At 46.6% G+C, this 23,349-nt stretch overlaps 2 protein-coding genes and 1 pseudogene across 2 annotated transcripts; 1 reads left to right on the top strand and 2 right to left on the bottom strand.

Moving 5' to 3' along the window:
- Nucleotides 1–280: 280 nt before the first annotated feature.
- LRR1 (leucine rich repeat protein 1) lies at nt 281–15,188 on the bottom strand. The gene is made up of 4 exons (XM_054028049.1): nt 14,778–15,188; nt 12,641–12,739; nt 4,445–5,172; nt 281–1,407 (listed from the first exon to the last, which is right to left on the bottom strand). Exons 1-4 carry the CDS (start codon nt 14,976–14,978, stop codon nt 1,155–1,157), a joined length of 1,281 nt encoding a protein of 426 aa, XP_053884024.1. The 5' UTR covers nt 14,979–15,188; the 3' UTR covers nt 281–1,154.
- On the bottom strand, nt 8,242–8,414 carry LOC128837514 (U4 spliceosomal RNA; annotated as a pseudogene).
- Nucleotides 15,189–21,797: 6,609 nt separating the features above from the next.
- RPS29 (ribosomal protein S29) lies at nt 21,798–22,972 on the top strand. The gene is made up of 3 exons (XM_054026228.1): nt 21,798–21,909; nt 22,128–22,227; nt 22,825–22,972. Exons 1-3 carry the CDS (start codon nt 21,848–21,850, stop codon nt 22,831–22,833), a joined length of 171 nt encoding a protein of 56 aa, XP_053882203.1. The 5' UTR covers nt 21,798–21,847; the 3' UTR covers nt 22,834–22,972.
- The last annotated feature ends 377 nt before the right edge of the window (nt 22,973–23,349 follow it).

Here is a 23,349-nt window from a genome sequence, read left to right on the forward strand (position 1 = left end):
GATGTCAATGTTACATTTCCTCTCCAAAGCTGTAACATGTTCTGATGTGTCCAAGCTCCTTCGGCACCGGCAGCTTAAAGACTGCTCAGAAGCTCTTCTACTGAATAATTAAGCCACGGACAAGACATGAATTAGGAGTGCGAAGGCTCTCCAAACATTTCAGCATCTTGGTCAAGATAAGAGACTGGGACTAGTGCCCGGAAAGCATTAGATGATCATAATGGACAAGTGCAATTGTAACCCAAAGCAAGATTTGTATAAATTCACATGTGCAAGAAAAAGAATTTCACCATTTAATAATTGAAGTAATCATATAATGAACATCCCAAGAACCTTAAAAATTTACATGATGCTTAGAAATAGTAAACAATTTAGGTTGTGAGTGTGAAGCTGTCTTTTCTTTCTCACATGACAAAGTTATAAAAAACAACATTTGTTCCGATAAAAAAATCACAATACTGTTTGCTGTTTGAGGTGAGCACCCTACACATGAATTGTTTATGGAACCGAAATACCTGAAGAGTGTTTTAGAACTACTCATACTCTTTGGCAGCAGACTACTTTGCTGCTCCGCAATAAACAAGCGAGTGAATAGACATAGGACTCCTGCTCTCTAGCAGGAAAGGCACCACACTGTGCTCTTGCTGAAGGAGAATAGTAGATTCTGGACTAGGAAAAGAGTCTAGTACTCTCTAGCTGATAGAATTCAGAGCATCAAGCAAGGGAGGGCGTACAAGATTGACAACAGAAACAAGCAGAAATTCACTCAACTCCCTCCTTCTGGCAAGAAGCGGTCACCTATTCCATAAAAAAGCATAAAGAGAAAAAATAATGAAGCTTTGGAGAAAGTTACAGCAATATAAGCAAGCTAAAATACATTCTTACTAAGAAGATTCAAGTTGGGAGTGATCTCTCTCTCTGCACTGAAGTGATAGCTACTTAAGATTAGTGAAACTTTAAAGCACAGACACACCGCATCAGGCTTCCAGTGAGAAGGCTTTGTAAGTTTGACATTATTAACTATTTGTAGTGCACATTCAATGGTTTGTCTCCATTTCATAACAGCAGACAAGGACAGCCAAGCAACATTTGATTTCAGAGTCCTCCATCACTGGATGAAGCTTCCCACAACAATGCCTTGCTGTCCCTTAAGGTCACCTATTACTTTGCAGATATCTATCTAGAAATTGGGAATAACAAGTTAGAGAGCAAAAGTAACAGACAATGGGTGCCTCTGTACCTCCCATGTTATCTACAAGGACCACAGTATGAGCTACATAGTGGAGATTCATGGTCATGGTTGTCTGAATGAAGCAGCTTAGACAGGCATTTCCACATTGACATGTTTTAGCTACTTCCAGATCTTCACAGAGGTGAGAAGGAAGGAGACGACGACCATAAGGGATTCTGTTGAAAAAGAGGAGTGTGTGAAAACATACTGCAACAGTAACCAATACCAGTCAAATTTAGTGATTGACACATGCATTGCTAGCAATTGTGCTATGAGATATCCCTTTGCAAGAGGAAATAAACATAATTCAAGTTTGAAAGAGTCTGTTCATCATCTACAATGCCAGACTAGCGTTCCAGCCAAGATGGAAGTAAACAAAGTGCAGCCATGTTCCTGGTTGCTTTGTTAAGAACCAGGAACCTGGATCAAGACAGACACAGTGAAAAAGAGCCAGAGGGCCATGCTGGTTATAAAAAAGCATTACAGTGCTAGGACAGATGCAAGGAGGGGGAAAAAAAAAAGTGGCAACATGAATTTAGCAACAATGCTACACATTTGCCTCCTCCCCTCCCCCCAACACTGGTCAGCAAGATCTCTGTATGATCCCTCCCTCCAATCCATTCATAATATATAAAATATCTCAAAGCCTGTGACATAGAAGAGACAGTGATGTCAAATGTTACTCTTATGCTGATAAGAGTAAGCAGGAGATAGCATAAATTAGATATTTATAAAAACTGCTTTGAAATAAACAAAATGGTAGTATGTCCTAGACATCTTAACTTGGGCTTCTTGCTGACTTACCTACCTTCTCTGTCATGACACTCAAGAATCACTTCAGATCAAGAACTAGAACCAAGATTTCTCCCTCACTCAGTTATTGTTTTAAAACAACCATAAGAGACTCTGCCCCCGAAATTAGTTTGCTGCCTTTGATCTGTTCCCAGTTCCCTCTAATTTGAGGAGTGAAACCACAGATAATCCAAATTCCGATTTTGCACATGGAAAACTATAACGCTACAAAGTATAAAAACAGATCCCAAATATAGTTTAGGGATTTTGGGAAGGGTTCCTTCTGAGGCCTTGTCTACACTACGGGGGGAGATCAATCTAAGTTACGCTACTTCAGCTACGTGAATTATGTAGCTGAATTCGATGTACTTAGATCTACTTACCACAGGGTCCACACTACGCTATGTCAATGGGAGATGCTCTCCTGCCAACTCCCCTTGTGCTTCTCCTTCAGGTGCAGTACAGGAGTCAACAGGAGAGCGATCTGTGGTTGATTTAGCAGGGCTTCACTAGACCCGCTAAATCCACCGCCATTGCATCGATCCCCTGGTAAGTGTAGACAAACCCTCAATCTCCCCTCATCCTTGGAGTCAATTAGCAGCAATGCATTAAAATGATTATGCTTTGCATATGAACTAAAAGAAGCCTTCCTGAAATCTAACTAGCTAGTGTACTGGCATCTCTAAAGACCCTACTAAAAGGGAGCTGGTGGCAACCCCTATATTTAGGTTGCTTAGCACTTTTTTGAGAAATATATATTAACTTGTCGCAAGTGTACTTTGTATTTGGAAGTGGGGAAAAAAAAAGTATTCACAAAGCTTCATCAGGACTGTATTGAGTAATTCACCTGCGAAGGGGAGGTCAGTGGCAGTGAGAATATGAACTAGATGGGAGCTAGCCAGTAAATTCACATTATGAGAGTACCCCAAATACCTGTAGGTACTTGTCTGGAAGTACAGGTCACAAGTGGACAGGGCTTTACAGCTTATATTTTAGAGAGAGGACTGGAGAAAAATTCCAGAATTTTGATAATCTACATTTTATTTCCCTTTTCTTCTGACTCAGGATCCTATATTACACCTTCCTCACACCTCTCCTAATCCCAACCCCATTTTCTTGTGTAGTCCAGAAGCAGCAGGCTCTTACTCTTACAACCTGGGACTTGAGCATTTTACCTCTGCCTGTCTCCCCTAGGGGCTGTTACTGGGCATGGCAGTTTCACTCCTAACACAGCTGCTGGTTTCTATACAAACTGACAGGCAGTAACATTTAGGAGTTGCAAATTGTAGTAGCCCCAGGGGGGTGCAGATGGCAGACACTGGCCTTGCAGGGAGGCTGCTTATTTCCTGCAAGCATAAGATGGTAATTACTTATAAAAAGCAACAGAGGGTCCTGTGGCACCTTTAAGACTCACAGAAGTATTGGGAGCATAAGCTTTCGTGGGTAAGAGCCTCACTTCTTCAGATGCAAGTTTATGCTCCCAATACTTCTGTGAGTCTTAAAGGTGCCACAGGACCCTCTGTTGCTTTTTACAGATTCAGACTAACACGGCTACCCCTCTGATACTTAATTACTTATAGTTACTCAGAGCTGGGTCCTTTCAAGTTAGAGGCGAAAAGCGCCACATCCTAATCCCTAAAGCCAGTTAGCAATCCTGATGCTGCAGTGGTTCAAGAAAGCCAGTGGTAAGGTAGATAGCGACCTCAACTGGAATGATGTAACTACAGCTAGACATTTACCTTCCAAGCAGTCACCTCACATTTAACCAAAATCTTTCCAACGCTGCTCAGATCTTCTCTAAGGCCCTGTCCACACCAAGAGCAGAACAATGTCCAAACACATTTGCAGCTGTCAGTTTCAGTGTGGATGGGTTTCTTTTCCTTTTCAAAAACCAGCACATTAGCAGAAAATGGCTACCCACTAGCAAATATTTAGCACGGTTTCTAACATGGGTGCGTGAACACAAGCTGAGTGGCAACCATGCGTGAAAGCCACCTCAAGCCATAGTGGATAGGACCCAATATGAACGATATACCCACATGACAAAACCCCACCACAATAGGAACCCTGCACTGGTAGTTTTAGAAGAGATCAATGTTCATGGAAACTGGTGTATTCTCATAACTTGAGAGAGCAGATGTTCGTTACTGAAACTATACCTGTTCTGTGGATAGAGGATTTCAGTCTACAGGTTTCACTCTGACCCCCCCTTTCAAAAGCTTCAAGTTACAGTGAAAACAATCTCAGATTCTCACTATTATTACACTGAGCCTTGAGAGATGAACTTACATTGAGTTTAAAGGAACTTTTCTGCTACCCTGTAATTTACTGTAATTGCATACATTAGAGGTCAAAGTTAAACACTTGCCAGGTTGTTTATCATTCTTTTTCAAAGCTATAGACCAATCATTCTATTCTTACCTGTAATTTACTGTTGCTCTTGCAGCAGATTCTAATAAAGTTAATGGTATTTTGAGCTGTATGCTGGGAACAAGAGGATTAGGCTGTTCAAAAGGGTTTCCAAAGAGATCTAACTTCTCAAGCGAGAGATTTCTGAAGTCACTGGGCAAAAATGGAAGCTTATTACGGGCTGCTGACAGGAAGCGTAGTTGACTTAGCTGGCCCATCTTGAACGGCAATCTAATCAACTCATTATCATCGAGCTTTAAGTGAATGAGTTCTTGCAGTTGACAAAACTGAACTGGAAGTGCTTTGATTTTATTTTGGCTGAGGTCCAAAAACTGGAGAGACTTCTGAAGCGTGGAGTTGCACAGAGCTACGCAGAAGGACTCCAAGTGATTGTTGTGCAGATTAAGCTCCTGAAGGCTGACAAGGTCACCAATAGTTTCTGGCAGCTTTTTGATATGATTGTGGCTTAAGTCTAGTTTGCGGAGTTTTTTCAGACAAAGCATTCGCATGTCGACTCGGGCAAGTTTGCAGTACGAGGCCTGCAGATGTTCGAGGGAGTAAGGGAAATTTTTGGTTAGCGGATAGTCTCTTCTCGACGTAATGATCATCTTAGTTTTAGGTTTTTCAACTTCCGAAGTCTTTGCTGGTACCAAGACTGAGAGTGGCAGCGCTTCAACATCGGTGCCTCGGTGAGCCAGCCTCACTGCTGCAAGGAAGCTCTTTAAATTGCTGGCATTTGCCTACAAAAGCAAAAACAGAATAACTCTAAACATTTCACTTTTAAACCTCCTGTACTTGTGCTAGCACTTTCTGAACTCTTTTGTACAGGAGAGTGTGACAAGTGACACTGAGTCAGCAGGGCAATGAAAATGGCTACGGGGAAAAAGAGACCTAATTCAGGCTTGTTCTGAATTCTCTAGTAATTGTATTTAAGTACCAATGATGCAAAATTCAGTTAGGGAAGTTACAACCTCTCCTAATCAGTCAGAGCAAACAAAATGCACTACATAGCTCAAAAAAAGAACGGAGCGCAAGAGTCTGAAGCTGAGAAGCTAGCACAGAATAAGGGTTGGAAAAGGAGGGCAGCAAGTCACAGCTGGAACAAGTTAACATGCCCATTTTTACAGACTACACACATGGGGTGGAGGGGGAGGCAAAGCTTTAAGGCTAGAAACAGTGTTTCTGATGGCCCTTAGGCAGAGAAAAAAACAACACCACAGGTTGAGCATGGGTGGCATTCTGAGTTTAAGGCACAGTGGAAACTCTGGACTAACTGGTTTAACATCGGTAGAGCAAGTTCAGATGTTCTGAGACAGAGGTTAACTGGTTGCCCATAGTCACACAGGAAGCTTCTGGTAGAGCCAGGCAACCTCCCTACTTTTCTGAGGAAATAACCATCCTTGCTTTAGGTTGGGCCCAGCACAATGATAGCACCCCTGACATATCACATGAATAGCTTTGAGGAATACCAGACGACTTGCATGTTGAGTAAAGATCAAGCACAACTTTCATAGATTTAAAGGAGGTCTGTATTGGTACAGCTGAGGTTAAATAGTATGGCGTCACTTTCAAATACCTCAGCTCTTTTGAAAGCTTCCCAATACAGATCTAATCCAAACTACCTCTCATAGAAAAGTAACTGGCATGCAGTAAACAGCCAGATTAAGCCATTACGCACCTCAAAAAACAAACAAAAAGGAAGATGATGAGGTGTTCCCACAGACAACACGCACTTCTCTCTCTCAGTCTTGTGGTTCAGGACTGTGCGGAGACTTGGGAGATCTGTACTCTATTCCCAGCTCTGATAGTTTGTGAGCCTGGGCAAGTCACTCAGTCTATATGCTTCATTTCTCCATCTGTAAAATGGAGGATAGTAATTCCTTTCTTCCACCCATTGTCTGTTTAGATTGTAAGTTCTATAGGGGAGGGGACTGTCTCTTACTATGTGTCTGAAGTGCCCAGCACAATGAGGCCCTAATCCTGGGGGCCTCTAGGTGCTATTGTCATACAGATAAACCATATTTGATTAAGATAGCAGTAAAGACCAAATAAACATGATTGCACTGCTAACAGTATGACTGGCTTTCTTACTAAGCCCACAAATATCTAATGTCAATTAACTCCCCATTCAATGTTAAAGGTGGCAAATCAAATCTGAACATTAAAAAAAAAAAACCCTCCAGATCTTTGGGGAAGTGGGTAGATTTGTTGTGACTAAACACCAGAGAACAAAAGTTACAGGTAAAATTTCCTTTGCTCTAGAAGTGGATATTACAGCAGATGCCAACTCCTGGAAACTAAGAAGCTTTTGGATGCCAGAGGCTGAAGTTAAAACATTCTGCAACTTCAAGATGAAAATACCTTGTCTTTTGGTGTCTCAAAAAGAAAATCCCTTCACATTATCTAAGCAAAGTTAGTATTATACCCCTAAACAAGAACAAGTTGAGGAGAAAACCCACAAAGACGTGCCCATGCAAATAAAATAGGTAAACGGTTACTCTCAGAAGCGCTCAGGAAATGACTTTGATAGTAATAAGTGAAAACTGGAATCAAAATATCAGAGTCCCAGCAATAAAAAAGGATATTGTAGAAGCATAGTAAGCAGTCTGTGTTGCTGCCCTACAAATCTCCCGGACCGGAACTGATCTGAAGCTGGCTATGTAAGTAGACATTCCTTGGACCTAATGGATCTTAACGTGATATTGCTGGTGCAGGCCTGCTAAAGGAAAATAAGACAGTCAATTGTAGCATGATCTTTTGCTTCAGGGTTCTAAAATAAAGCAGTGGATGGATGTTCTAAAGATCTTTACTCCAGAGAAACTAGGAACCTCTCCACAACAAGGTTGTGAAAGAGAACATTACCAGAAAGGATATGGAAAAATTATTGGCAGGGAGATTGACTAGTTAAGCTGGAATTCTCACTTTTGGGAAGAGAATAGGATGAATCCCCCTGGGAAGACAGTGCCCTCTGCCCCCTTCAGGCTGTGAGGGGGCCAAGCCTTGCGCTGCAGTCTCACATCCTGCTTAGCAGCACAGGGCAGGGAGGCAGGTTCAGGGAGCCCAGCCCACAGGTGCTGGGGTTTGGGCAGATTCCTCCCTCTGGGGGCACAGGACTGCGTTTTGCTTGGGACATTCAGCAATCACCCCCCACCCCGTTGCCATAACAAATAAAAACGTGCCAGCTCTATCAGTAACCTGTCCCCTCACCTCCAGGAGCACTCCTGGACGAGGCTGCTGTTGAGTCTCTGGCAGGTGGCTCTTTTTCTACAGGCTGTACAGAGGTTTGCCTCCTCCAGGAAGGCGTGGGACATGGAAGATGTTCCCAGCCCTGAAGAAGCTGGTGGGCTTGGACCAGGCTCCAGTCAGAGACAAGAACATCCCTGTAGAACTGCAGTCCGTGAACCAGGGATGCAGAGCAGGTTTGCCAAGGGGTCCAGTATAATATGAAAATTGTTATCCGAGGGGACAGGAAAAATCATACCCTGGCGCTGACTCCAGGGGAAGAACTTTGTTGAGGAATATATTCCTATTCAGGAGATCCAAGTCACCAGCATCTACTGGAACTATGAAACCAACAATGATATGGCATGAAGGCTCTCGTCTGGGATGTAGCTGACAAAGGAAAATGCAAAACCAAAGCACCACTAATTCTTAAAGAATTTAGAGTGGATGTGTTCCTAGCTCCTGAAGCTCATTCGGGAAGCTGAAGTCATTGTCAGCAGGAAATCTGAACTCAAGATTAGAGTGGCTCAGAAGGAGGTTGCATCAGTTTTGTGAAACGTCCACATTCATATCCAATGAAACATGGAGCTTTTTAATAAGAGGTTTTAAATGTAATAAGCAGCTCATGATTTACTTTCTATTGCTCCATGAAATGCTGAAGTTAGCAACTAAATAAACTAAGGGGAAAGTTTTCAACTAGCAATAATCGCGCCTCGGATTAACCTCATTGGCTACGATACTATAACCTAGACTGACAGATGAAGTCAGTCAAGCAGTTTTCCTGCAGAGATGTAATGAAATCCAAATGGGTCTTTAAGCCACACACATTTTCCACTTCAATTTGTATACCTCTTGTAAACCCCTGAGCCGCTAGCAGGCCTTCAGCCTTCTGCTCAAAAACAAACCTTTGGATTTGTACCATTTCAGAATCAATACTGAGAGAGAAGGATCTTCAATCAGGATGCAAAGAATACTCCTGGAGGCATTCTGCGCCAAAAAATTAAAAATTCTGCAAATTTTATTTGTCAAAATAACACTACATAATCATGCCAGTTTCAATTATTTTGGTAATTTATTTCAAAATACCTGTCAGCAAGTATGTCTGCAACAATACAGACACACAAAAATTCCCCGGGGAGTAAAGATTTAAAGAAACCCTTATGACAACCCAGTTTGTGTTTCTCTACCCCCTCCCAAACCCACCTGCAGAGCCCCCCTAGCCAATACACACGAACCACCTCCTCTCCAGAGCCCAACCGTGGGGCCCCCCCAACCCAGATACCTGCAACCCCTCCCTCACAGAGCCCAGCTGCAGGGCCCCGCCTTGCCCAGACAACCATCCCTGTCCCGCCTCCCCCCCCTCAGAGCCCAGGAATCCAGAGGGAGAAACAGCCTGATGCTTGGTCCCAGGCTTGCACAGCTTCTTGCGTGCTGCCCTCTCCTTCCCTCAGGGCATGCTGGGAACTGCAGCTGCCAGGAACCCTCTAGCTCCCTGGTTCGAAAACTGTGGGTCGAGACCCCAGAGTGGGTCACGACCCCATTTTAATGGGGTCGCCAGGGCTGGCTAAGACTTGCTGGGGCCCAGGGTCAAAGCCTAAGGCCAAGGGCTTCAGCCCTGGGTGGCGGGGCTAAGGTTACAGGTCCCCTGCCTAGGGCTGAAGCCCTTGGGCTTCGGCTTTGGCCCCCAGGCCTGGGGTCATAGGGCTTTGGCTTTGCCCCCGCCAGGCTCAGGTGGGCTCAGGTTTTGGTCCCCCATCCTGGGATCCTGTAATAATTTTTGTTGTCAGAAGGGAGTCGCAGTGCAATGAAGTTTGAGAACCCCTGCTCTAGCTCTCTCCCCCTCCTCCCAGCAGTGTCTTCTATCTGCAACCTGAGCTCTGCAGAGTCCAGTGGCCCCTAGTGGCGGCTAGCAGCACTGCAGCCCATTTCTGTGGGGGAAAGGAAATTCTTCACGCAAGTTAAGTTCTGCAAAATTCTGCATTGCGCAGTGGTGCAGAATTCACCCAGGAATAAAAGCAGCACACTAGTTCTAAATGATCTTCTGTGACAAAACATTCATTGCAATTGAATCAGCTATTACTAATTGACTGTGTGAATCAGGGCCACCTATTGGCAATACTAGGTCGCTGAAAGCTCTTATGGTATACAGGACCACCCTAATCTCCAAAATATTTAAGCAAAGTGATAAAGTCTCTGAATAAAGTCCCTTAAATGGGTAGTCACTGTGTGGGGGCTTTCCTCCTACACAGGATGCAGCCATCGTTATTGCAGTTTTGAATCAGAAGAATTTGCAAGTCCTTCCCCTACTGCAGATTTTCCCTAGATCAACACACAAACAGCACATCTGCGGGGTCAGTTATCAGAATGCAGAGCAAGCGTGTTTTATCACCACCGCATCCAACACATTCCATCAGTTACACAAACACAGCTCAATCATGAAGCCAAATACTCTCAGCACCAACCTTCCTGAAACTTGCAGGCTCAGATCAATCCTCTCTGCTACATCCATGTGTTGTGGATCCCTTCTTGGTAAAGAAATTCTTGTAACTATTTATACCTAGCAGGGCTCCTACATACTCTGGTTACCCTTGCAAAACAATCTAAGACTGAATAGTTTCATCTGAACCCTAACTCCAGTATGACAGTGGTAGGACAAGTATCAGGGGATAGCCATGTTAGTCTGTATCCACAAAAACAACAAGGAGTCTGGTGGCACCTTAAAGACTAACAGATTTATTTGGGCATAAGCTTTTGTGGGTAAAAAACCTCACTTCTTCAGATGGTAGGACAGGCAGGTGCCATCCAATGGCTTGTGAAGTCGCATCTGATTACTCAGTCATCCTGACAGGGAAATCATGAACTCCTACCAATCAGTCAAACAGCACAGCCACACGCAAGATTGCTGCAACAACCACTTTTAGAGAAACATCCTTATCCTACTGACAACAGGAAAGGCACTGCATGCTCTACCAATGCCAGAAACAGACTTCAACCCTAACATAAGTAACTGTTGGTCTTATAAAGGAGGAAGGTGAGACAGGACAGAGTCTGCCCTAAAATGTACAGAATTATATAGTTTTAAATTAATTTAAATCATTGTAATTAAATTTAACGCATTTAATTTTTAAAAAAAATATTGTACCCACCAAACTGAAGTGCTAAGATTTTGAATGGCTTTGGAAGGGAGCGGAGGCACAAAGTGCTCAGATACCAAGGTGATGAGCGCTGTATAAATGGATAGGCAGGCAAGGAGGTTGGGGGTAGAACTAGTAGGTGAGGAACTCCCTGCCCCCATAAGGAAAACCATTTTCAGGGGCTGGATGTGCTGGTTCAATGGATTCTTCCCAGAACCTCCAGTTCTCAGGAGCTTACTGTTCGAATCCATTAAACAGATAACATCCTTGCTATAAGCATTTATCAAGTGTTGCTAGTATTGCTTCTAAGGTTTCAACTTTTCTATAAGTTTACTGAAGCTATTTTTCTGTTCACAAGGACCATAAGCTGTTATTACATTTAATTCTTTGAACAACTTTTCTTCAAAAGGTAGAATATATTTTCCGTATAGTACCTACATTTCCTTCTTAGCATAAATCCAAAAATTGACTTCGTTTAGATTAGAGACTCGGGAATACAACACAAAAGGGCATAGGGAAATTGTTCACCCTTTTGTTTAGGAAGCCGCACTATCTACTTTTCTTTTAGCCACACAACCCAATTTTGAGGTTTTAGAAAAATAATCCGAGAAAGATTAGAGGTTTTCCTAAATTCTGCATCAGTTCTAGACAGGCAGTTCTGCCAAGGACCGGCATTAATTGAACAATAAGACAGACAGCAAGTGTATTGCTGGTACATTAACCGAGGCCTCTAATTTTGCAGCACAAGCTGAATAATAATTTTAACAGTGCATTATTGGTACATGAATACAAGCATTGAAACAACTGTAAGGAAAATCCAAGTAGTAATTTTGTTTTGGAAAAGAAACAACGTAACGTGGAAGGAGTAACAGAGGACTGGCTAGATGAAAAATAAAGAGATAAGGATGCTGCTTTTTAAAGGAAAGAGGAGAGAAAAAACACTAGACAAATGCGGAAACCGAGTGGCAGAGATAGAACAGCGGGGATATAGAAAAACAAAGGAAAGAAAGTTAACATATCAAAGCAAAAGCAGCAGGGACCAGCTTTTTCTGCAAAATGAGGGGCCAACCCAAAGATCCCTCCCCATTTTAAGATATACATAACAAGCCAATTATATTTTTGAATCATCTCACAGACCACATATCCAAAGGCTATTCTCCTTTGTGGCTAGTTAAGTTTGTGGGCCCCCAAAATAATTGTCTGGCAGGCCCAAACTGCTAAGACTAACACTGATTATAGCCTAACTTTTCTTTTAAAAATATTAGGGAAAATTGCTCAGGTATTTGAATTGTGACTTCTCATTCACTCTGAATAGAGAGATGCCTTATATAAAAGCAGACAGAGAAGCAGATGATGTCCTGTCAAACTTCCTGGCTTGAGCATTTATACGCTATATGACATCATTACAGTGTACTTTTATTTCTACACAGCAGACTTCATACAGATCACCCCAGAATACTTTCTAGTCCAGATATTTGCTTTGGACAACAAGCAATTAAAGTCATGCACACAAATATGCATAGGCACGTAGGTTATGGAACACTTAACTGTGGAAACCTAGCTAAGGCTGGTCTAGTGCCAGTGCCATGAACTCCTACACAGGGGATCCAGTTCTAACACCAGGTTGAGACCTCACACGACATGCACCAGTAGGTGGTGGGAATGCTGCAGAGTCAGAATGCATGTCAGGTAAGAAAACACCTCAAGGAACTCTTCTGGGCCTTGACATGTTTACTAGCTACAGAAAGAGCAACATTCAACACCACAGAAAAAAGGGAGGGGGCTCCCAGTGAACCACCCACATAAAATAAAGAAAGCCAGACAGAAAGCTCGTCCACTATCAGTTTTCTACCTTGCTGAGACAGACATCCACTGCAGGTTCTTTCAGACGAACAGTAGCTTTCCCTTCCTCCACAAATTTGGTGAAGAACTGCTCAATGTTCTCCTTTAACTGTTTGAAAGAAAAGGGGGGGAAAAAGTGGAGAGCTTGAGTGTAAAGTCTTCCCAAGAAATCAGGAGGTATTATTTAATTTTGGTTAAGCAAACAACAGTTAGAGGCTTACTGTTAAATCATGCCTTTCATATATTTTGTAAAAGCACCTTTCAAGAGATGGTTTAAATCTATAATTGGGCTTAATAACTCTATTCCTGGTGTAGTACTAAGTATACAATTTCTTTTTTAAATTGTTTCTTTATCTAGTAAGTTGGAACAGGTTTACAAATCCTTACCATGTAAATAACAGAGATAGAACAATCACTACAACAGTGACCTTTCATTTAGAGAAACATTATACAGTAACAATAATCAGATCTCTCTATTTAGCAAGGTATTGCCATATTACAGAACGAGCATGTTTACACATCTGGTGACATATCATTTCTAGTCATTCTATTAACTTGAGCGAATACTTTCACACATTTAACAACCCAGGTATAGCTATCAAATGTCAATATTAAAAAAACAAACTTTTCTAATGCAGAGGCATAGGAATCTCAGAGATGGAGCACACATTTAAGCTTTGCTAGTGCCTAAGTGAGAAGCACAACTAGATAGATTCCTGATGTTGTGCTGATCTGTAACCTCTATTGAAAATTTGCAGCAATAACTGGACTAACAAAAAGTTGAATACATACAGGCCCATCTGATTTTAGAGCCTGTCTGATTTAAGTTTAGCTTCTTCAGGGTACTCTGTCTACTGAACAAAAACAACCAGGAGAGGTTGTTTTTGTGGATACTGACTAACACGGCTACCCCTCTGATACTGGTCTACTGAACAGTCATGCGGCTAGTTGGCAGAATCTCACAATGAAGGGGACATTAACTCAAGTCGTACTTCTGTCTGAAATGTTTACATGCTATTGTTATGGACACCAAGAATTGCCAAGATCCCAAAGACTAATGGTATGGCTAGTCTCAGTTGTTTATTTTGCAGACAGGCAGTTTCCCCTGCTTGCCCAGGTGGTTCTCATTGCATCAGAAGCGCCACTTTCAAAAGACAGGAAAAGGGGACGGAGAAGCCCCCAACCCCGAGAGAGAACTCGGGCGCTGGGGTACTCAGGAACCGCTCTCCACTCATTCCTGGAAATGGACCATTGGCTCATGGCGCTCGCAGGGGTGTTATCTGCAGGGAGACGGGGAGGGTGTCTCACCTTGCGTAGCCCGGGTGCTGGAAATCTTACCCCCTACCTGGCTGGGTGAAGTCACACTGGGTGGACAGGTCTCCCCTTGTACCTAGCCCACCCCGAAGGACAAAGATGGGAAGTGTCTCCCCTCGGTCCCAGCCGGGAGAGGGAGGGCGGAGGCGGGGTCTCCCCTCGGTCCCGGCCCGGGGGGGGGGTGGGGTCTCCCCTAGGCCCGGGGGGGAGGGGAAGGGCGGAGGCGGGGTCTCTCCTGGGTCCCGGCCCGGGGGGGGGGCGGAGGCGGGGTCTCCCCTAGGCCCGGGGGGGGAAGGGCGGAGGCGGGGTCTCCCCTGGGTCCCGGCCCGGGGGGGGGGGGGGAGGGCGGAGGCGGGGTCTCCCCTGGGTCCCGGCCCGGGGGGGGGGGGGGAGGGCGGAGGCGGGGTCTCCCCTGGGTCCCGGCCCGGGGGGGGGGGGGGGAGGGCGGAGGCGGGGTCTCCCCTGGGTCCCGGCCCGGGGGGGGGGGGGGGAGGGCGGAGGCGGGGTCTCCCCTGGGTCCCGGCCCGGGGGGGGGGGGGGGAGGGCGGAGGCGGGGTCTCCCCTGGGTCCCGGCCCGGGGGGGGGGGGGGGAGGGCGGAGGCGGGGTCTCCCCTGGGTCCCGGCCCGGGGGGGGGGGGGGGAGGGCGGAGGCGGGGTCTCCCCTGGGTCCCGGCCCGGGGGGGGGGGGGGAGGGCGGAGGCGGGGTCTCCCCTGGGTCCCGGCCCGGGGGGGGGGGGGGAGGGCGGAGGCGGGGTCTCCCCTGGGTCCCGGCCCGGGGGGGGGGGGGGGAGGGCGGAGGCGGGGTCTCCCCTAAGGCCGGAGGGGGGGCTCACCTTGTACCTGGCCCCGGCCCGGTCCCGCGCGGTGCAGACCATCAGGTAGACGCTGTGGCCGGCGCTGGGCCCCCCGCGGCCGGGCGGCCTGTCGGGCTGCCGGCCCAGGGAGAGCAGCGCGTGGGCGCCCTTGGCCCGGCCCCGCAGGCCGCAGGTGGGCAGCAGGCGGCTCCGCACCTCCACCTCGCACTGCAGCCTCATGCCCGGCCCGCTCAGGCAGCCCGCGCGCGCCCGCCCGCCCGGGGGTCCTGCTGCCGCTCGCCCGCCCCGCGCTGCCTGACTCCTCCGGGCCCTCCCTCCGCTGGGGCTTTGTCTGTGCGGCGCGTTGGCCACAGCGGGGCCCGAGCCTCGCTCTCCTCCCCGGCACGGGACCCCCTGGGCGAGAGCGGGGGCCGCCTGGCTGTGGGAGTTTGACAGGCAGGTGGGTGGACACCCCGGCCGTGTGAGGACCCTTCGCAGGAGAGAGCGGGGTCCCTTGGCTCCGCCTCCTCGTGGCTGCTCCTGCGCCGCCTTGCGGTGGAGGCCGGCATAGCCCACGGGCGGACGCCAGCCGGCCGGGACCCGGCCTGGCCCCAAATGACCCCAGGCATTGGGGGGCGGGCAGGGCCCGACCTGTGCTTCGGTGTTGCAAGGGTGGGTGGGCCTTCAGCCTCACCCAAAACAGGCTCCCCTCTGCTCACCCCCACCCCCACAGGTGTGAACGGCCAGGGGGTGCAGCATCACCCCTTCCACACACCCCTCCACACCGGCCCCTGCCCCGGGCAGCGGGCTGGCTAGCTCAGCGCTCGGGCTGAAAGCTACGAACGCTGGGCACTGGGCCTTGTGGGGAGAATTACCGAGGAGAGGGTCAGGGCACACGGTTGCCTGTGCCTCCATGCATCTGCTTCGGACAGCTCCTTTCCACAAAGCACCCCTCTCTCAGCGAGACGGGGTCACTAACTTACCTAGACTGCAAGTCCCTTGGATTAGGGACTGTCTAGTGTGTGGCTTGTACAGCGCTGTGCACACTGTCACCACTTAATGACTGGTAACAATAATACCCGCCTGGGGCAGTATCCACCTAGCCCAACAGCTTACAGATCAAGCTATACCCCTGCAACCCTTGCTGTACATCAGGGCATGCATCTACAATGGGTACCAAGAGTAGGGGTAGATTCTTCGTCCCCTGATGTGTTAGGCTCAACATGGGATATCTTTCTGGAAGATATGCTTCAGTGAAATACAAATGATTGGGCTCAATATAGAGTTAACTGAGTAGTTCTCTGGTCTGTGTTATACAGGAGGTCAAAATAGATGATCTAATGGTCCATTCTGGCCTTGGAATTTGTGAAGCTGAAAAGATGCATATTTTTTCTAATATAGACAGGGCCTTTTCACAGCTGTGGTAATCATTAATAATGAAAAGGCACTGAATAGAAAATATTTTCTTTATTACGTATTCTCTCCACCAAAAAATCTTCTTCCTTTCATGATTCTCATCAAACGGGTCCTCTGTGTGATTCGTGATCAATGTTGTATCCTCTATCATATCACATGCTAACATGTCTTTGTTTATGAACTCCCACCACTTCTTCTTGGGTCTGCCTCTCTGCCTTTTCCCTTCAGTCTGTTAAGAACATAAGAACATAAGAAAGGCCGTACTGGGTCAGACCAAAGGTCCATCTAGCCCAGTATCCTGTCTACCGACAGTGGCCAATGCCAGGTGCCCCACAGGGAGTGAACCTAACAGGCAATGATCAAGTGATCTCTCTCCTGCCATCCATCTCCACGCTCTGACAGACAGAGGCTAGGGACACCATTCCTTACCCATCCTGGCTAATAGCCATTAATGGACTTAACCACCATGAATTTATCCAGTTCTCTTTTAAATTCTGTTATAGTCCTAGCCTTCACAACCTCCTCAGGTAAGGAGTTCCACAAGTTGACTGTGCGCTGCGTGAAGAAGAACTTCCTTGTATTTGTTTTAAACCTGCTGCCTATTAATTTCATTTGATGACCCGTAGTTCTTGTATTATGAGAATAAGTAAATAACTTTTCCTTATCCACTTTCTCCACATCACTCATGATTTTATATACCTCTATCATATCCCCCCTTAGTCTCCTCTTTTCCAAGCTGAAGAGTCATAGCCTCTTTAATCTCTCCTCATATGGGACTCGTTCCAAACCCCTAATCATTTTAGTTGCCCTTTTCTGAACCTTTTCTAGTGCCAGTATATCTTTTTTGAGATGAGGAGACCACATCTGTACGCAGTATTCGAGATGTGGGCGTACCATTGATTTATATAAGGGCAATAATATATTCTCAGTCTTATTCTCTATCCCCTTTTTAATGATCCCTAACATCCTGTTTGCTTTTTTGACCGCCTCTGCACACTGCGTGGACATTTTCAGAGAACTATACACGATGACTCCAAGATCTTTTTCCTGACTTGTTGTAGCTAAATTAGCCCCCATCATATTGTATGTATAGTTGGGGTTATTTTTTCCAATGTGCATTACTTTACATTTATCCACATTAAATTTCATTTGCCATTTTGTTGCCCAATCACTTAGTTTTGTGAGATCTTTTTGAAATTCTTCACAGTCTGCTTTGGTCTTAACTGTCTTGAGCAGTTTAGTATCATCTGCAAACTTTGCCACCTCACTGTTTACCCCTTTCTCCAGATCATTTATGAATAAGTTGAATAGGATCGGTCTGAGGACTGACCCTTGGGGAACACCACTAGTTACCCCTCTCCATTCTGAGAATTTACTATTAATTCCTACCCTTTGTTCCCTGTCTTTTAACCAGTTCTCAGTTCATGAAAGGACCTTCCCTTTTATCCCATGGCAGCTTAATTTACATAAGAGCCTTTGGTGAGGGACCTTGTCAAAGGCTTTCTGGAAATCTAAGTACACTATGTCCACTGGATCCCCCTTGTCCACATGTTTGTTGACCCCTTCAAAGAATTCTAATAGATTAGTAAGACACGATTTCCCTTTACAGAAACCATGTTGACTATTGCTCAACAGTTTATGTTTTTCTATGTGTCGGACAATTTTATTCTTAACTATTGTTTCGACTAATTTGCCCGGTACAAACGTTAGACTTGCCGGTCTGTAATTGCCGGGATCACCTCTAGAGCCCTTTTTAAATATTGGCGTTACGTTAGCTAACTTCCAGTCATTGGGTACAGAAGCCGATTTAAAGGACAGGTTACAAACCTTAGTTAACAGTTCTGCAACTTCACATTTGAGTTCTTTCAGAACTCTTGGGTGAATGCCATCTGGTCCCGGTGACTTGTTAATGTTAAGTTTATCAATTAATTCCAAAACCTCCTCTAGTGACACTTCAATCTGTGACAGTTCCTCAGATTTGTCACCTACATAGCCGACTCAGGTTTGGGAATCTCCCTAACATCCTCAGCCGTGAAGACTGAAGCAAAGAATCCATTTAGTTTCTCCGCAATGACTTTATCGTCTTTAAGCGCTCCTTTTGTATCTCGATCATCAAGGGGCCCCACTGGTTGTTTAGCAGGCTTCCTGCTTCTGATGCTGGATTCTCTTACCCGTGTACTTATCAGATTGTGCTTTACAGACCAAACCATATGAGCCAGTGCTCCCTCAATGTTTTTCCAACCACCAAAAAAAGGGTGTGAAGACATCTACAAATGATACCTGTATTTTACCTTGAGTTGATTTCATGGCGCTGTGTTTATTTACATTAGTTTTCCTGTCAATGTAAAGGATTGTTGCCTTTAATTTGAAAGGTTGTGTTTATTTCCTCAGTCTTTGTCCCATTAGTGAATGAGTCCTAATGTCTATGAGTTGAAAAATCACTCCATCTAGTGTCAACATGTCGACTTGCATTGCATTTAAATGTGCATGCACTGTACGATGTCCTAAACTTTTAAAACGACATGAGAATTTGAGGCCTATAAAATGTCCAGTACTGGGGTAATAAGAAGAAATGCCACAGAATTGTGAATAATGACAGCAACAAAACTCCATGGTGAAAAGGGGGTGTCAGAGGGGAGAAGCTAGTAAACTATCTGTGTCTTGTGCTCAAAGCACTCATTTTGGATTACAATGTCCTGGGAAGATCCATCCCATGCTCGTGGACATTGGAAGTCTGGAGTAACTCCATTGGAATCAATCGAGGTGTAGGCCAGATCAGCCTTCTGGTCTTTGTATTTGGGAGGTTACACAGACTAACCTGATCATTTAAGCAATACCAACTTGTTACTGATTCTAATGACACAATAATGTCTTGAACGTCTATCCATTCACTGGTATTACTGGTCTGATCCAATGCCCATTGAAGTCAGTGGGAGTCTATTCACAGAGTAAAATCCAAATTGGTGTAGACCCTTTCTACTTTCTATCTGTCTTTATTTTTTTCCCTAAGGAATAATTTCTGCTTCAAAGTTGCTATGTAATCATGCCTTGTTTTTAAACTAAACATTTTTTAAAGTAATCATATAAAGGAGTTTATGTGTACTTATACACACTGTTAATTTAGAGCCTGATCACACTCTGATTAAAGCCAGTGGAAAGGCTCCCATAGACTTCAGTGTTTTAGATTAGAACCGATGATTATGGTTCCTGCAGTCTCAGGTCCTATGTAGTTTTGTAAATATAAAAAGAAAAAAATTAAAATAGGAGTTGATGGAATTTGGGGAATCGAAAGGTTCTATGGCATAAAGAATCCAAGAGTCAGGTTCTGATCTCAGTATCCCTAGATTATATCTAGAAGGACTAACTCTGGATTTACCCTGAAAGCAGAATTTGGCCCCAATTGTCAGTGCTTGGAATCTTGGGCTGAGTGGGGTGGCAAGGAAGATGGTGAGGGATGCTTGAAGGTAGCTGAGCTGAAAAGGAAAGGGAATTTAAAACAGAAGAAGGATTCAAGGGGAACTAAACACAGCTCTGGAGTCAGAAGGAAAGCAAGACCTTTGTGGATAGTTAAGCATTTATTTTATTAGTTGTTAAATCTTATTTTATTCACTGAGTCAAAGAATTTGGCCTCCTCAACAATTGTTTCTGCATCAGACACAAAGGGATTGGATAGTCACCATCTCTAATGGCTAAGTACTGTCTGTCTAAGGCTGAGAACCATTGTTATGTGGGGGAGAGCGAGGGGCTGTGACTTGCTGCTTCTGTATTTGGACTATCTTGGGAACTACACAGGGAAAAGATTTGGCCTATAGCTCTGTCAGGAGAGAGGAACCTGGCACTGTGATGAAATCAAACTTAATATCAGCAGCGAGGACACAGCTGAGATAACAGCAGCAACATTCAGCCCTTGTAGCTGCCAGACATGAACTGCTGGTGAAAATAGAATTCAGATGTATGTCAGGGTGGAGTCCCTTTAATATTCCCATGTCCCTTACATATCAGTTGATAGAATATTCCTATTGATTATTTTTGCCCTTCTTTCAAACCCAGGCTTCCCATAATACATATGTAAGATGTATCTTAAACCATTGTTATTCTTTTTGTTTTGAGCATAGATCTATTCCCCTAGTTCTGTGAACTGGCCACTGGGACAGGTGGAATTTCTTGTGCCGGATTTTCCCCTCTCAGTCACATTGCCGTTACACGAATAACTTTAACCTCAGTGGCGCTATGGCTAGTTTACACAGCTGTAAGTGAGGGGGCAATTAGGATCGCTGTGTCGTAACTGTGGAGGGAAAATGATACAGCCCTGTTTATATCTTGCCCCACATTATGAAAAGTCTGTTCCTCATCATCTCCCCCATTTAAAAGAGACTGGGGCACCCCTAGGAAAAGAACCGTATCTCACCACAGCTTCTTCCCCTTTCTAGAGAGTGCGTGTCATTCCTTCCTTCCTGCTAGGAAAAAATCTCTCGCCGTCTTGCCCAGGTTACACCACAGTCGCTGTCAACCAGAGCAGTGATATTAACTAAGCTGGGAGTCGGGCCGCTTCTCGCACAGCGCAGAGACTGAATTAGGGACATTGATTCAGGCACGGGACTGACCCCTGCCGGCTGCCTGGGCGATCGCAGCGGCTCCGAGCTGCATTTCCAGCCTGGGGCCAGTGGGGGGCAGGAGGAGCGGAGCGAGACGCGCAGAGCTGAGGGTGCCGGTGTCTCGCCGGGTCGGCGTGACTAGTGGGGTGGCGCGTGTGAACAGCCACGGGAGCTATGCACTGGGGGAGAGGGGAGCTGGTGTGACACGGTCCCTGTCTCTCCAGCCCCCCCCATCCGCAGACCTTCCCCACCAGTGCAAAGGGCCACGGCACCCCTGGGGGGGCTGAGCCTGTGAGACCCGTCTCCCCCAATAACCATCCTCGGTGCCCCTAACCCCCCACCCAATTCAGGATTGCAGTGTGTGGGTGCCCACCAGTAACCATCCTGGGGGCGTGGGTGCCCCAGTCTCTGGATTGTAGGTGCCCCATCAGCGAATTAAAAATCCTGTGGGGAGCGGGGAGTTCCCGGCCCCCCATATACAAGCTCTGCAGTGGGTGCATAAAAAGAGACCGTGTCTCACTGTCTTGCCCAGGCTACGCGGCAGGGGCTATTCACAGGCGCGATCCCACTACTGATCGGCACGGGAGTTTTGACCTGCTCCGTTTCCGACCTGGGCCGGTTCACCCCTCCTTAGGCAACCTGGTGACCCGAAGCTTCCCAGGGATCACCATATTGATGCCGAACTTAGTGCGGACACCCGATCGGCATAGCCCACTGCAGCCCAGAACTCCTGAGCTCAAGCGATCCGCCGGCCTCAGCCTCCCAAGTAGCTAGGATTACAGGCGTGCGCCACCGCGCCCGGCGATGCTGTTACCTCGCAGTCTGATACTAGAGGCTGCTGCTATGATGACGTCACGAGAGGGCGGGGGGAGCAAAGTATTTCTGCGCCTGCGTAGGGTGGATGCCTCGCTGACTTTGTTCCACTCGCGCCTGCGCACGCCGGGAGACACGCTCGCCGATTTCAGCTGCGCCTGCGCAGTCTGCAGAGCCGCGAGGGATGTCGCGGTGCAGGCCGGGACGTTCCGGTCGGGCCGGGTTGATTAGCGCATGCGCGGGGGGGCCTTGCTCTCTTTCGGCGCGGCGCGAGCAGCGGGCAGGATGGGTCACCAGCAGCTCTACTGGAGCCACCCCAGGAAGTTCGGCCAGGGCTCCCGCTCGTGGTGGGTGCCGCCGGCTGGGGCCGGGGGAGCCCGCCCGTAGCCCCGGGCCGCCAGGGCGGGCTCCACGCGGGGCGGCGGCGCTCGCGGCCTGGCTGGGCGGAGGCGGGGGGGGGGGGGTCCGGTGGCGGGCGGGGCCGGCCCTGGGGCCCGCAATGGGGGGGGGGGGGGGGACCGGGAGGCCGCGGCGCTGACCGGCTTTTCCCGCTCTCGCCCCGCAGCCGCGTGTGCTCGAACCGCCACGGCCTGATCCGCAAGTACGGGCTGAACATGTGCCGGCAGTGCTTCCGCCAGTACGCCAAGGACATCGGCTTCATCAAGGTGCGCCCCCCCCCCCCCCCCCGTCCTGGGGGGCCCCCCAGCTCCGCCGCAGGCTGCCGTGCACCGCCTGCCGCTCATCTCCCGGCTCGCTCTGGCGCTCATCCTTGGGGGAGAGGGGGTGAAAGAGAAGGTGTCAGGCCTGGCCCTGTATTGTAGTTGGTTTTAACGGAGAAGTCACCCGTGCAGTGGGATTGACGCGATCCCTTAGCTCATGGTCCGAATTGTTACCGTTTGCTCTAAGAAACGGACCTTTTCCCTTTTCAAAGGAAATCTTCATATTTATTGAGAGGCAATACCAGTCTTGGGGCTCTCATGTCAGGTCCAGACAAACCAGTTGCAGTTGACTGTACTGGGCTTCATGAAACTGGGGGGTCCTTGGAAGCTTGATAGTTGTAACCATGTAAATGATTGGGTTCTGATCCTGGCAATCTGTTCCTTATGAGCAAATAGTTCCTTCAGATGGCACTAGTATAAGCCTTCTGCTGTAAGACTGAATCCTGATGTTTAAACATCAGTGTAATAACCAGAGAAAATGCATGATTTGGAAACTAATTTGTCTAGATATTAAGTTCACAACTCTTCTTTTCCTTATTTCAGTTGGACTAAACGCTTTTCAAGAAGATGAGATGTCGCAAGGAGACTTCTGGACATAATTCTCTGCCTAATTTGGATAACCGGGCACACTAAATTTACAAAGTCTTTGCCATGCTATTTTGTGTATAAAATAAAATGGCTTAACAGTCAATTCTGTTTTGTTTAATTTGTGGATACTTGAAACTTCAACTTCCATTGTAAGGAGTTTAAATTTGCTTCACTGTAGCCAAAGTGAAATGATTTTGTGTACTATGCTCCTTTGTTATACTGTTATATGAAAAGGTGAACTGTTATTGGGATATAATATTTCTTAATGGGAGTCTTGTGCAAAGAAATCCTCCATCTTTACAGCCAATGATGTATGAAATAAATCTTAGTACACTCGAAGTACTAGACCTTATTCTCTTTTAAAAAAGGATTAAACTGTTAACACAATCTAAGAGCTTTGTTTTTTTTGATAACTTCTAAATAAGTGAATAGGGCATCTATTGCCTCAATATACCCTAGGAAGTGGGTGTTACCACTGCA

Source organism: Malaclemys terrapin, chromosome 4, assembly GCF_027887155.1.
Source record: "Malaclemys terrapin pileata isolate rMalTer1 chromosome 4, rMalTer1.hap1, whole genome shotgun sequence".
NCBI lineage: Eukaryota > Metazoa > Chordata > Testudines > Emydidae > Malaclemys > Malaclemys terrapin.